The following is a 13141-nucleotide window of genomic DNA, read 5'->3' as shown; positions in this document are numbered from 1 at the left end:
CCCTTCTCCTGCAAGATATGAAGAGTGATGGTGGGAGGCATGGAGGAGGAAATCTTCCGTGTCTGAAAACTGGTTACTGGCTCTTTCCAACCAGCAGAAAGAAAAGTAAACAAAAGCAGGTTCTATGCCTGATCCGTCTGCCCATCCGTCCATCATCAGAAGCGTATTTCCTCCCTTGTGCCATGTAAGAGTTCACAGCGCAGCTCCGCCGTTTAAATGATGCCCTCATGAAAATGAACTTGTTGCACTCTGCTGTGGTTTGTTTGTTATCACGAGAAAAACACAGTGAAAATGATATTGATTTTATTGCATCATTTTACTGACTAGAACGCCAGACTTATAGTGGATATAAGTATAAAAATAATCGAATTCTTACAAATACTTTGCTACTACAGTACTGAATAATTCGTGGAGGTTGCAATTATAATACAACTTTAAATAACATTCTCATAATGGATTTAACACAATCAACCAGGGGCTAAGGTTTAAAGGTCTGCAAGGAGAAATCTGGGACAATGTGAAAACTCAAAAGTTCCTCTTCCAGCTACATGCTTCATTTAACCATAAATCCAGCAACACAAACATGAACAAAACTCACAGCACCCCATGATGAGAGATCTTTTAAAAAACAGGCGAAGTAATACAGAAACCTGGGTTAGTGTCCCAGCTAGACAGGTTCCATCCCATCCCTGTCTAGTCCCATCCTTCCTATCCAAGAACTCTGCACCTGAAGTGCATTATCATGTATCCAAGAAAAAAAAAGTTAGAATCTAATATGCCAATCCTTTTAAATATCCTCTTTAAAATGCCACGAGAACAGAGCCAGTCTAAGATATGTCTTTTTTTTAGACCTCAATTGCCCCCTTTGGTTTCACAGGGTTTTCTGTGAGCACTTCACACCAAATAGGACGGATTATAACACTCTTGAAAAGATACTTTAGCACAACAAATTAACTGACATTTAAAACTTTAATCTTTCTAGTAGTTTAACCAGCTTCCTTCTCCGGGGAGCCAAGAAAAGAAAAAGAAAAAAGAGCATATACTTAACAGCCAACTCTACAAAACGGTATGTATTTCCAAAAATGCACATGAGAACCTCAGAATGCCGCTTTGTCAAGAAGAAGGAAATGAAATGTCCCTTCTAATCCCCACAAAAGTTTTCACACAGAAAAAATATCTCTGATACTAAAGGTGGTTTTCAGTAAGATACAAAATACTGAGATACTGAACTTTGCTTTCTTCCTCTCTCCAAAGAAGCGCTCTAGTTTTGAAATCAGTGTATCTTAGAACCATGGGTCAAAACCCTAGTTTGGGGTGTGTTAGGCTAAACTGAGCGAGAAGCAGCTGGCCTGAACATTCTTGCTTCTGCAGGCAGCACCCATGGAGTTACAGGCACCCACCTGGGTGCACCACCAGCGGGCAAGATGGCTTAATGGAGGCCCCAAGAAGCCACACGTGAGGAGTGACCCTGACGTGTCTGCTCTGGGAACTTTCACATCTGAACGAATATCACCCTTCAACGACACTTTCGTGGGCAGCCATCCAGCCTCAACTTGCAAAGATGTTGCCCTCCCATTTGGGCTAACGTTAAGAACGACCTCTTTAAGAACTTAACGGTTACGTCTTAGTTTTGGACCTCAAATGCTATCAGCCAGCTTGATTACACTATCCACTCAGCAATTTTGGCTCTAAATGACTCAGCTGCTTCTGAAAACAAACTTTTGTCAAAGGAGGAAGATTTGTCAGCACTTAAGACATTTCAACTGAATATGTTCCAGACTCGGATCATGTTCACGAAAACATGCTTCCAATATGTGGGAAACGTGGCCTCACCACGGGAGCAGGGCGAGGCAGCCCTCAGACAGATGTCTAAGTCTGGCCGTGTCTGTCAAACACCCAGGTCATCACTATACACCTCCTTCGACCAAAGCCACGTACCAATATGCTTCTTGCTAACAGGCATGAGCCAGCCACTGTTATCTTGATGATGGCCTCAGGCATCCAAGAAATACATGTAACAACAGACCCGAAAGGGCTGTTTCAACATTTTGCTTTTGTATTTCATGGCATTAGTTTAGTTACTGTTTAATAATATTAAAGTTCTTAAAATAAACAACTTTTATTTTAAGCCCACTCCCTCCAGCTCTCTTTGACACTGGATGGTGAGGCATCAGCCAGGGAGGCGAGGCAAGAGGTATAGCGAGAAGAACAAGCCAGGCGGAAGGGTTTGAGTCCTGGCCCTCCAAGGCAAGGTGCTTATCCCCTCTGAAGGGCCCCATAGCCGAGAAATGGGCTCTCTCGCACCCACCTCACGAGGGTGCAGTGAGGCCACGTACCCGGCACAGAGCCTGGGTGTGGTGGGAACACATGAGATGTCTGTTGAGACTATTTAGGCTTTCTAAACTGTCTCTAGTGCCCTGGGCTGGCTCATGGGGCAAGAGGAAAAGACACCAGAAATAAGACCCTCTGGAGCTTCGACAAAACCTGCAGATGCCGGGAGGCCCCGGTGAGCACCTCCCTGCCTTGCGAGTCACCGTGCTCCGGCCTGCTGCGGGACATGGGGTTCCACGCGGCCTCACTCTTCCCTAAGACGTTTGAACGTCTCATGGGCAGCTTCCTCCAGCGCCCCCAGCTGTGGGGCTCGCACGCAGGACCCAGGCATTTCTGTGCACAGGGCCCTCACACTCCAGGTACAGGGGCTGACACAGCGCCTGTGCCGGAGGGGAGGGCTTCTGCTCACCAGGGGTGCATCCAGCCTGTCCCCCATCCCTGGGGCTGCTGCCCCACCAGCTGTGTCTTGGCTCAGGGAGGACCCTCTAGAGGTGTTTAACCCCAAGCAGGAACAAAGCCAGCCTCTCCCTTCCTTACCCAGGCGAGCAGCCGGCGCCGGCACTGACACCCGCCCCCAACCCTGCAAGCCTCTAGAAACTGCAGATACGATGTGAACTCAACCTTGCAGGGGGCCTCCCTTTCTCACAGTGAAAGGAAAAACAGCACTCTTAATCCACTTCACATGCACAAAAGCCACTCCCAGGAAAGCATTCTTGGAACTTACAGCACACTCTTTTCTGGATGTTGAGATTCTGCTCCAGGACGCTTTGGGGACACAATGCTTCATGTCGTGAAGCATATAGCTTCTGGCCCTGGCACAGGCGATGATCTGTCAGCTGTGAGGTCAGCTGGAGGTGACGGGCGCGTATGCCTGGGGACAGCCGCCATTGTGGCTCCGGGTCCCGGGGGCAAGCGAGGCTCTGCGGCCAAAGCCCGGAAGCAGCCGCCTCCCTCGGGCCTCAGCCTGCTGGCTCAGGTGTGCTGAATGCAGGAGCTTGAGCTCTCCAGTTAGATGGAAGACCACGAGGCACAGACGGCCGTTCGGTTGCACGGAAAGAGGCCAGACCCGAGATTTCTAAAAGGGGATGCTCTGAAATTTTAAGTTGGCACCCACTAACAAAACAGAATTCTTTTTGTATCTATCTCATGAGATGAATGCAATTTAAACTACTAAGTGGTATCACAGCTGACTAGTACTCCTGCTGCAGCAGGGAAATGGTGACTCGTGGAGACCACGGGACTCGGGATTTTGCACTTAAAACTGTTTGGACGAGAATTACGTAAGACTAATGATTAGATTCATTCTGACGAGCTTAGAGAACCTTGAAGAAACAACCATGACCGGGACAGAACCATCTCCAAAGGCTGCACCGTTTCCAGAAGTGTGGGTGCCACTGAGCTCCAAGCTTCAGGGTGGGAACAATTCTTTTACCTCTGTGTTCTCTTCACTTCATCCTGAACCAGGATGTTCAAAAGCAGATGAGAATGATCACAGTTCCACAAGAAGCAGTTAAAGGCACAGCACAGGATATGCCCCCCTCGCAGGACCCACGTTTCAGCCACCGTAAGTAAGACTCGTGGAATTTCCTTCCCCAAGGCCAACGCTCAACTCCCTAACTGGCCAGAAGTCTTTAGTTCTCCAATGCTGACTTGAATTATACCCATGTTTCTGGAGGGAACTCGGTAGTAGTACAAAGAGTTACAAATTACTGTTTGAGAGAAAATAAGTTATTTCTTCAATGAATAAATAGCTTTGAGCGGCTGGCTGAACCACTCAACCGACACTGAGTTTGAGGACGAGATCGGGGCTACTAGCAAAGATGCCGCACTGGTGGGTAAGCAGGCTCACGTGTGGCGCCAGCCCAGCCCGCATTCTTTCTCAGGAACCGCACGCCCGGCTTCCCAAAGCACTGCTGTTTCAGAAAATTGAGTACGCCTGTTCAGCCCATCTCCCTAACCATGTTCAGCTGCAGCAACAACAAAAGCTGCTTCTCCATTAGTGGTGAAGTACCAGCTCAGACCCAACCTGCCTTGAGCTCTCCACTTCTACTCCACATGTAGCAGCCTCGGCCTCAAGGATGGAGGTCAGAGCCCACGCACCATGCGGTGCCCTCAGGGATGGTACTCTTCCGCCAGGGCCTTCATCCAGTGCTTGCTGGGCCTCTAAATAGAACCAAATGGAAGTTGTTTTGCCCTGATCCAGATGTAACTGCAAAGGGCAAAAAAAAAAATCCTAGGTAAATGTGTCACCTTGACTAAAGAAAACAAACTGGAATTGTGTGCTGTGCCTCCCAAATTTCAGTTCCTCGTTTTGGGGGTTTGTTTGGAGAACGTAGCACGAGACGACTTAGGAGGGTGTGTTAACCTCCAGCATCTCCAAACACTAGTGGTATGTCCATCGGCATCTGTTGTTCAGCACGTAGCTACTGGGCAGGAAAACAACGAAAGAGCCAGTATTTTGCTGGAAATGAATCACCACATTGAGGCCTATGGACGTGCCCGAGTGGAAGAGGCCTTCGTTCTGGAGCAGTCTTGAGAAACGTCCAAAAGGAGACCTCCCTCCCTACTTTTGCATTTACTAAAGTGCAAACTAAGGAAAACCTGGGTCCTTGCACTGATACCTGATGATCAGCCCTCATTAACAGTCACCCCGAAGCCACGGCCAAGCTGCAGTCATGCGGGGACTCTACCGTACTGGCCCGTGTTCACATTCACAGTAGCAGTGAAGGTGCCGGATGAGCAGCCTGCAGCTCCACGTCCACGGGCTCCAGCTGTCCCCTTCCGCTGTGGTCACGCCCCCCACGCCCGTCCCCTCTCCGCTGGCCGCTCAGTTGCGGCTGCACAAGTCCCGGGAGCGGCCGGCGGGACGCGCTCCGCTGGTGCAGTCGCAGCAACGGGCCCCTCTCTCTGCTGCGCTTAGAAGTAGTCTCTTCTCCTACTCTCATCGCTGATGAAAGATGGGTTATATTGTCCGGGGAAAATGCAAGAATGCCGTGATCCTGGCAATCCAGTGTAGGCCGGGTAGAGTCCATTTCGTTCAAGTTCAGGATTCCTTACACTTGTAGGCTGGTGGCCAAAGAGAAAAGAAGAAAAGTCAGTTTATTATTCTTGGGTTTAAATTTAATAGTTAAGAAAAAAGAAACAATGAATGCTATATTTTGACGAATTTAAGATGGAGGCAGCTATACATAGCAGAGCAAGGTCTGACCTAGAAGTCAGGACCTCCCAGGTCATCTCTTTATGGAACCTGGGATCCCTTTGCCCATATTTTAAAAGTGGGTTTTTAGAAACATTACATAATCGAGAGCAGCCCAGTTATTTTTATTTTATTTTATTAAATTTTTTTTATTTATTTATTTTTGGCTGTGTTGGGTCTTCGTTGCTGTGCGCGGGCTTTCTCTAGTTGCGGCGAGCGGGGGCCACTCTTCGTTACAGTGTGTGGGCTTCTCATTGCGGTGGCTTCTCTTGTTGCGGAGCACAGGCTCTAGGCGCGCAGGCTTCAGTAGCTGTGGCACGTGGGCTCAGTAGTTGTGGCTTACAGGCTCTAGAGCGCAGGCTCAGTAGTTGTGGTGCACGGGCTTAGTCGCTCTGCGGCATGTGGGATCTTCCCGGACCAGGGCTCGAACCCGTGTCCCCTGCATTGGCAGGCGGATTCTTAACCACTGTGCCACCAGGGAAGTCCCAAGAGCAGCCCAGTGATTTTAGACCAACGTAGGAAAAGACTCGGGTTAACTATTATCTTGATTATTATCAAGAGTAATTATTATCTGATTATCATTTTGACTTTTAAAAAAGAGTTTCTTTGCGAAGCACAATGGCTTTAAATCCTCTCTGGTATTTAGCAGAAAGCTATTGTCCCTGCTGAGAATGGGGAACTGACCTTCACAAGGCCACCTGTTGGAGGTGGAGTTAGGACCCCAAAGCAGGAGGCCAGCTGATTCTCAGGTGTCTCTGACCAGATCCCAGCTTAGTGGGTTGTGACTATCTACCTAACGCAAAAGGAGCCCCTGGGGAAGGCCCTGGCTACTTTGAGGAGGCCCTCCTTCAGGGAGAAATGTCGGCTTATAGAAACAAAACACTAGTTTCTGTTTATTATAATGTGGATCTCAGGAGAGCCCAGCGTACACCTGAGGCCACTGTGAGGGACAGCCCACTCCCTCAGGGGACAGCTTAGGCTCTGCTTCTACAGACTGCTCAGCCCACTGTCTGAAATGAAAATGGGGTTCATGTAAGTTTGTGAGTGCATCTACTTAAGACAACTCTTCAGCTAATGGCCTGGGAACGCGCAGCAAACGTGGGTCCTGTGATGCTGTAGGCCTGTCAGTTGCTCTGTCCTGGTGCTGCCTGGGGGCTGAGGAGCCCCTAGTGAAGGTTCTAAGTGTGTGGGTAACCCTGGGAGAGATACCTGCTTAGTTACGGCTGCAGTTATCAGAGGAAAAAGACTCTCCTGACAAACAGAGGGTAAAGCAAAGCTCCTATGCATACATATCAATGGAAACATTCAGACTAGATCTATCTTTGTATCCACATTTATCTTTCCCCTTATTTCTTTTTGTTCTTCCTCCAGGCCAGGTTCAAATTTTTCAGAGTTCATTGGAACTACAGCTTCCTTAGCACGAATGCCCCTCCCATCCAAAGTCTGAACGCGCAGGTTCATCTCCACAGCAACCAGAGTGGTTGTTCAGTCTGTTAACAGGATTGCCTAAAGCTATTAAGTCCCTTGAAACCTCAGGGCAAGGTTTCACGTTTACTGCTATACTTCTAAGCTCCGCGAGGCAGGAGAAGTCACTTGCCAGCTGTTTGTTTTTCAGCTCAGGTATCACCGCCTGTGTTTGCTTTAGGGCTGATGCAGTGTAACAGGAAAGAACTGAGCAGGCGTGGGAATATGACATGGGTTATTCAGTGTGGGACAGAAGAAGCAAGGGTTCAAGGTGGTCGGTCTCTCATCTTTCCAAATGATGCACTCCAGGGCTGGACATAGCAAATTATTGAAGACCTATTGAATCTTCCAAACCTCTGACAATTCAGGATGACGCTGAATTGTTCTCTTTTATACCTTTTCCCAATCCCTCAATTTCAACTACCCAACCGCATGATGTAAAGCATGGCAGACAAGAGATAAGAATGAAAGGGCCAAAGGCTAAATATCATGAAATTCTTTCTCTATCTTTTACCTTCCAATCCTGTAACTTAAAAGCAAGTTCAGTGACATGAAGGTTATTGCTTCAACCTCATAAAGTACATACCGTGCTCTGTGGAAATACTCTTCATAGCTCAATGTTGAAACGAATAAATCCCATGCAAATAGACAGTAAGTAAATTGAATATTAAACTATGTGAATAAGAGGCGTAGGTCACCATTCTTTTTAACCTTTAATGAGCTGGAGTGCTTCTACTACAACAAAACAGAATCCGTTGGGAGTTCTCTGGTCGCCCAGTGGTTAGGATTCCGGGCTTTCACTGCCGTGGGCCGGGTTTAATCCCAGGTCAGGGAACCTGAGATCCTGCAAGCCACGTGTCGAGACCAGGAAAACAGAACAAAACAAAAAACCCCAAAACAAACAGAAAAAACAGAATCCCTTTAATTCTCCGAGGAAATTGGAGCTGGGAGGTCACTGGGCATGGGAATACACACCGAGTAATACACATCCGTCATCTGGAGGAGGTTTTTGGTACTTCCATTCTCATGCATTTCAATAGCTTCTCGGCCCCATTCTTGTGAGCGAGGGTTCTTGGGGTACTCAGCATATGGGGACATTTGGAAATCCCCACTTTTGAAGATGAGCTTGCTTATGTCGTTTTTATTCTTTCTGCAAGGTAAAAAAATTGTGAAAATTGAAATAAGTCCTGTGAAGAAATGCTAACTGTGAAAGCACCATCTGGTTTTCTGCAAGGAAAATTAGACCTAAAGATACCACTATGCATTTTTGTAGCTGCCCACTGAGGAATGTTATTATTGTTGTTATTATTTTTAGTATTTGCCTATAAAAACGCGATTAGGTGCAAAAAAAAGATGCAAAAAATCTTCCAACCCAAAGGGGCAGGTGATCGTGGGTAGAGAGGACAAAGACAGCTGCAGTGGAGCAGATTTAGACTGTTCTGGGGGACAGACATCGCTGCACCGTGGGGTCAGCCAGGGAAACGAGAGTCATAATTTCAGAAGATGTTGCAGCGGGAAGGGCCTTTAGGATTCTTTAGTCCAGCAGTTCCCAACCTGCTTGAGGAGCTCTGGGGATGGGGCAACTCTGGCTTTGTGAAGGATGTGACTTGTCCTGGGGTCACAGTTGGCTACTAGTAAAGCTGGGGCTAGAATTCAGGCCTCCCACTCCCCGGCCACTGCTGTTCCACCGCATGAAGCTACTTCACGAACCATGAAAACAGTATGTTTCGTTTGCAGAAAGGCCCACCTGTGTACATACCCATACAGACTCTCATGTCAGCGGGGCAGGGAAACCCTAGGACAAGTTCCCTAGTGGTGAGGGTTCTCTGACTGGAAACTGTTGGAGGATGTGTTATTCACCTTCTGTAATGGGCCTCGAATCAGACATTTTTAGTGATATTTGTCCTGGGTAAGATAATCTGGAGTTTCCTCCCTCTATACCTCGCTTTCCTGTAAATAAATGTTCTAGGGAAGGCACCAAATCTTTCAGGATCTTAAAACCAGATGTCCAGCATGGGCCTTAGGCGTTGTCCCTTCTTTCAAGTTGAGAACAGACCTGCCATTGTGTTGCTCCCTGGGGGCTGGAGCATCTTGTCTCAAACAATGACTTACTGATTTACAGTGACCTTCTCCCAGGGACCAACAGTCACAGGCTCTCTTTCCCCAAATGGCTACACCACCTGGTACAGGACACTGAGCGGATAGGAGGCTTCTGTCTCCTGGAGCACTCAAAGTCTATCTCTCTAGCTCCTAGTCTCCTACCCAGATTTTTATTTCCACTCACACAGTTTGTCTCTGATGCTTTGATTGCAACGTTGTGAATGACAGGCATGGGCTGAACCATGAGGCCTGCGTCCCTGGATGGGCAGTTGGAGCAGCTAGCTCTCTGCAGCATTCCTGGAGATAGAGGATATCTTAGAGGGTATCTTAAAATGTCCTTCAGGTCAATGGTTGAAAAGATAACTTGCTATTTTGTAGGTCCCCTCCATCTGCTATGTCAGGATAATTCCTGCCATTTATTATCATCTAAATCGAAAGTCTGAGTTTTCCCTTATCTGAATAACCACAGAGAAGGGAACCAATTCCTTTCTTTTTCTTCCTTTTCCAATCGAAACCCAGTCCCACTGCTGTCCAGGAAGCCTAGAGCCAAGTTTACTACTGTCTGCTCATCCATATGCCTGCCCCCTCTCCACTGCTAAATATTCCAGGCAATCCCTTTCATCTTTGTTTGCTTCTTAATTTTCCCATTTAAAGTGTAAAAGCTGGGCTTCCCTGGTGGCGCAGCCGTTAGGAATCGGCCTGCCAATGCAGGGGACATGGGTTAGAGCCTTGGTCCTGGAAGGTCCCACATGCCGCGGAGCAACTAAGCCCATGCACCACGACTACTGAACCTGTGCTCTGGAGCCCGCGAGCCATAGCTACTGAGCCCGCATGCCACAACTACTGAAGCCCACGCGCCCTAGAGGCCATGCTCCGCAACAGGAAATGCCACTGCAATGAGAAGCCCGCGCACCGCAACGAAGAGTGGCCCACGCTCGCCACAACTAGAGAAAAGCCTGCGTGCAGCAATGAAGACTCAACGCAGCCAAAAATTTTATTTAAAAAGTGTAGAAGTCAATGGTTTTTAGTATATTCAGAGTTGTGCAACCATCAGTTGTGCAACTTTGGAACAATGTCATCACCCCAGAAAGAAACGCCACACGCCTTAGCCATTACTCCCCAGTTCTCCCCCTGCCCATCCAGGCCTAGGCAACCGACAATCTACTTTCTGTCTCTATTTGATTTGCCTATTTTGGACTTTCAAATAAATGGAACCATACACATGTGGTCTTTTGTGACTGGCTTAATTCACATAGCATACTATTTTCAAGGTTCATGCATGTTATTGCATGTTTCAGTATTTCATTCCTTTTTACGTCAAGTAATATTCCATTGTATGGATATATCACATTTTGTTTATCTGTCCATCAGTTGATGGATACTGGGGTTATTTTCACCTTTTGGCATTATGAACAATGCTACTATGAATACTTGTGTACGTGGTTCTGGGCGAACACCCGTTTTCATTTCTCTTGGTATAAGAGTGGAAATGCCGGGTCAGATGGCAATTCTGCTTAACGTTCTGAGGAACTACCAGACTTTCTCGAAGTGACTACACCATTTTACGTTTCCACCAGCAGTGTCTGAGCGTTCTACTTTTCCCACATTCTCACCAACACTTGTTATTTTCTGGGTTTTGTTGGTTTGTTTTAGCAGCCATCTTAGTGGGTGTGAAGTGGTATCTGATGTTAGTTTTGACAGCATTTCCCTGATGGATAATGACATTGAGCATCTTTTCATATATTTATTGGGCATTTGTGTGTCTTCTTTGGAGAAACGACTATTCAAGTTCCTTGCCCACTTTTAATTGGGTTGCCTTTGATAGGGACAGAGTAAAGGGACAAAATAGGTGATTAAATAGTTAATCCCACTAAAAAAAAAAAAGCATGGGAGACTCCTGTAAGCTAATGATCACTCAAGAAAGCAGGTTTACTTAACCACAAAACCAAGCTGGCTTGCTTAGCAACAAAACCATGCCACAGAAGCTTGAGACATGCCCCCAAACAGTAAAACAACGGTAAAATGAGACCCGCATCCTGCCCAGTAAGGTCAGTAAGTCAATAATTCCTAGGACACGCTCCTTTGCATGCACTACAAACAAACATACGGGGAAAACGTGACACTATACTACAACCTGAGATGATTTACCACTTTTAGCATATGTTACCACCCTTCTGCTTATTTCAATAGTGCCATGACAGTCCCGGCTTCACCATGTAGGGACAAGAAAACTCCTCCGCCTGCTGTGGAGGAGCTGATGATGGAAGCGTGACGTCCACTCAACAATGGTCCTCTCCCCCTCCCCATTCTTCCTTTGATTATAAAACTGGAGCCCACTAAGTTCTTAGTGTGGCACCCTCTTGCCCACAGGCTTGTAAACCTCACAAGCATCCTATTCTGATAAATCACTTCTTACCTATCACTTTGCTGAATTCTTTCTGCACCAAGACATAAGAACCTACGCTCTACTAAGTCCCAAAATGCGTTCTGCGGTTTCACCTTTTTACTACTGAGTTGTAAGGATTCCTTATATATTTTAGATGATGATTTGCAAATACTTTCTCCCCTCCTGTGGGCTGTCTTTTTCACTTTCTTGATAGTGTTCTTTGAAGCAGAGAAGTTTTAATTTTGATGAAGTCCAATCTATCTTTTTCTTTTGTTGCTTGTGCTTTTGTGCTCTTTTAGTAAAAATCCCATTTGCTGTCCTTTTCTTTCCCAGATGGTACTACCTATCATGAATTTCCCTTTTTCCTTTTTTTAAATGGTTCAGTCATTCATTACGATTTAATACTGTAAAGCACCCCAGACATTCTTTAAAAGGGGTAAAAATGACCCTTGCTTAGCACAGGCAAAGAAGGAGAATTAAAATGTGGACTCTTGGCACTCACCTGCAACAGGTAACAATCAGTGCGATGCCCAGGATGAGCAGAAGCCCACCTCCCGCTGCTGCGATCACCACAGTGATGAGCTGATAGGCTAAACAGGTTTAAAAAGGAAAAAAGTGGATTGGTAAGAGGGTAATGAATGAATAAAGGAATACCAAAAAATGGTCCCCTTCCCCGCCCCACGGCTACCCCATGCCTCAGCTGGTGACCACTTTTCATTTTCTGGGCCCCCTGCAAAGGCTGCTTGGGACTAGCTCTGCATTTTCTCAGTTGAAGGGGAGCAGATTGTACCATCCCCAAATATGCCTCTTTGGTATATTTATTATTTTGAGCTGATATTTTTGAGAAACTGCAGACACAGGAGAAACTCTGAAAACTGAGTATTAATTACCCATTTGTAAGGGAAATTTACATTAGAAAGAGGCTTGTACCAGGAAGAGAGCTAATACCACAGATAACTTTTTCACCTGAGAGACTTATCTGCTTGGCACACAACCTTTGTGTCCCAAACATTTCCTCTTCTCACTTCCCTGTAAATTGCATTTTCCCCTTTGAAGCCCTAGACCCCTGGCCCTTTCCTCAGCTCAGGAGGGTGTGTGAGCCTCAATCATCTGGCTGCCTTTGGAGTCTCATATCTTTGTGGGGCTCCCGTGTGTATGTGCATAATTAAAATTGTTTTTTCTCCTGTTACTCTGGTTTTTAATGGGAGTGGGGAGGGGGTGTCAGCCAAGAATCTAGAAGGGTAGAGGGAAAATGATCATCCCTCCTCTATACTATTTTGAGCAGAGTTTCTCTTTCTCAGCCACTCTTAGAATGGGGGCTCCCAAATTCTACCTGCAGACCAGCCCAATGACATTGTTACCAATCCACGCTCAGAAGAGAAAAATAAAAGAGATGCATACATTTTTCAAAAACTAAACTCTTTTGGGTTGTTTTTTCCCTAGTTTTAATACCTTCTAAAATTTGGTCCTTCCGACTTTTTTTCTCACTTAACACAGATGCATTTTATCTTGTGTAAATTATGCCTCCAGTAAAGCTGCTTTTTAAAAAGTAATTGGAAAAAAAGAGTATTTTCTTGGCTACTTCCCACCCTTGGTGGTTAATTGTTTTTTAAAATTTTTGAATTGATGTAAAATTTTTTAAATTTGGTTTTAGGTTCTTACTT

General features: G+C 46.3%; 1 protein-coding gene across 5 annotated transcripts in view; it reads right to left on the bottom strand.

The window, feature by feature from the left end:
- Positions 1-286: 286 nt before the first annotated feature.
- Positions 287-13141, bottom strand: part of HEG1 (heart development protein with EGF like domains 1) — a 57847-nt gene continuing 44992 nt past the window's right edge. For 4 of the 5 annotated variants that reach the window (XM_060150440.1, XM_060150441.1, XM_060150445.1 and 1 more), the window contains 3 exons: positions 11980-12067; positions 7967-8141; positions 287-5397 (listed from right to left, as the gene is read on the bottom strand). In XM_060150440.1, coding sequence (XP_060006423.1) covers positions 5248-5397; positions 7967-8141; positions 11980-12067 — 413 coding nt within the window. In that variant the 3' untranslated portion in view covers positions 287-5247. Of the gene's footprint in view, positions 5398-7685; positions 8142-11979; positions 12068-13141 lie in introns of those variants that run through there. The other variant, XM_060150442.1, reaches the window with a different exon arrangement.

This window comes from Lagenorhynchus albirostris, chromosome 5 (genome assembly GCF_949774975.1).
Source record: "Lagenorhynchus albirostris chromosome 5, mLagAlb1.1, whole genome shotgun sequence".
NCBI classification, from domain to species: domain Eukaryota; kingdom Metazoa; phylum Chordata; class Mammalia; order Artiodactyla; family Delphinidae; genus Lagenorhynchus; species Lagenorhynchus albirostris.
Note: the sequence above shows the minus strand (reverse complement) of the source record. Positions and strands in the feature narration are given on the sequence as shown.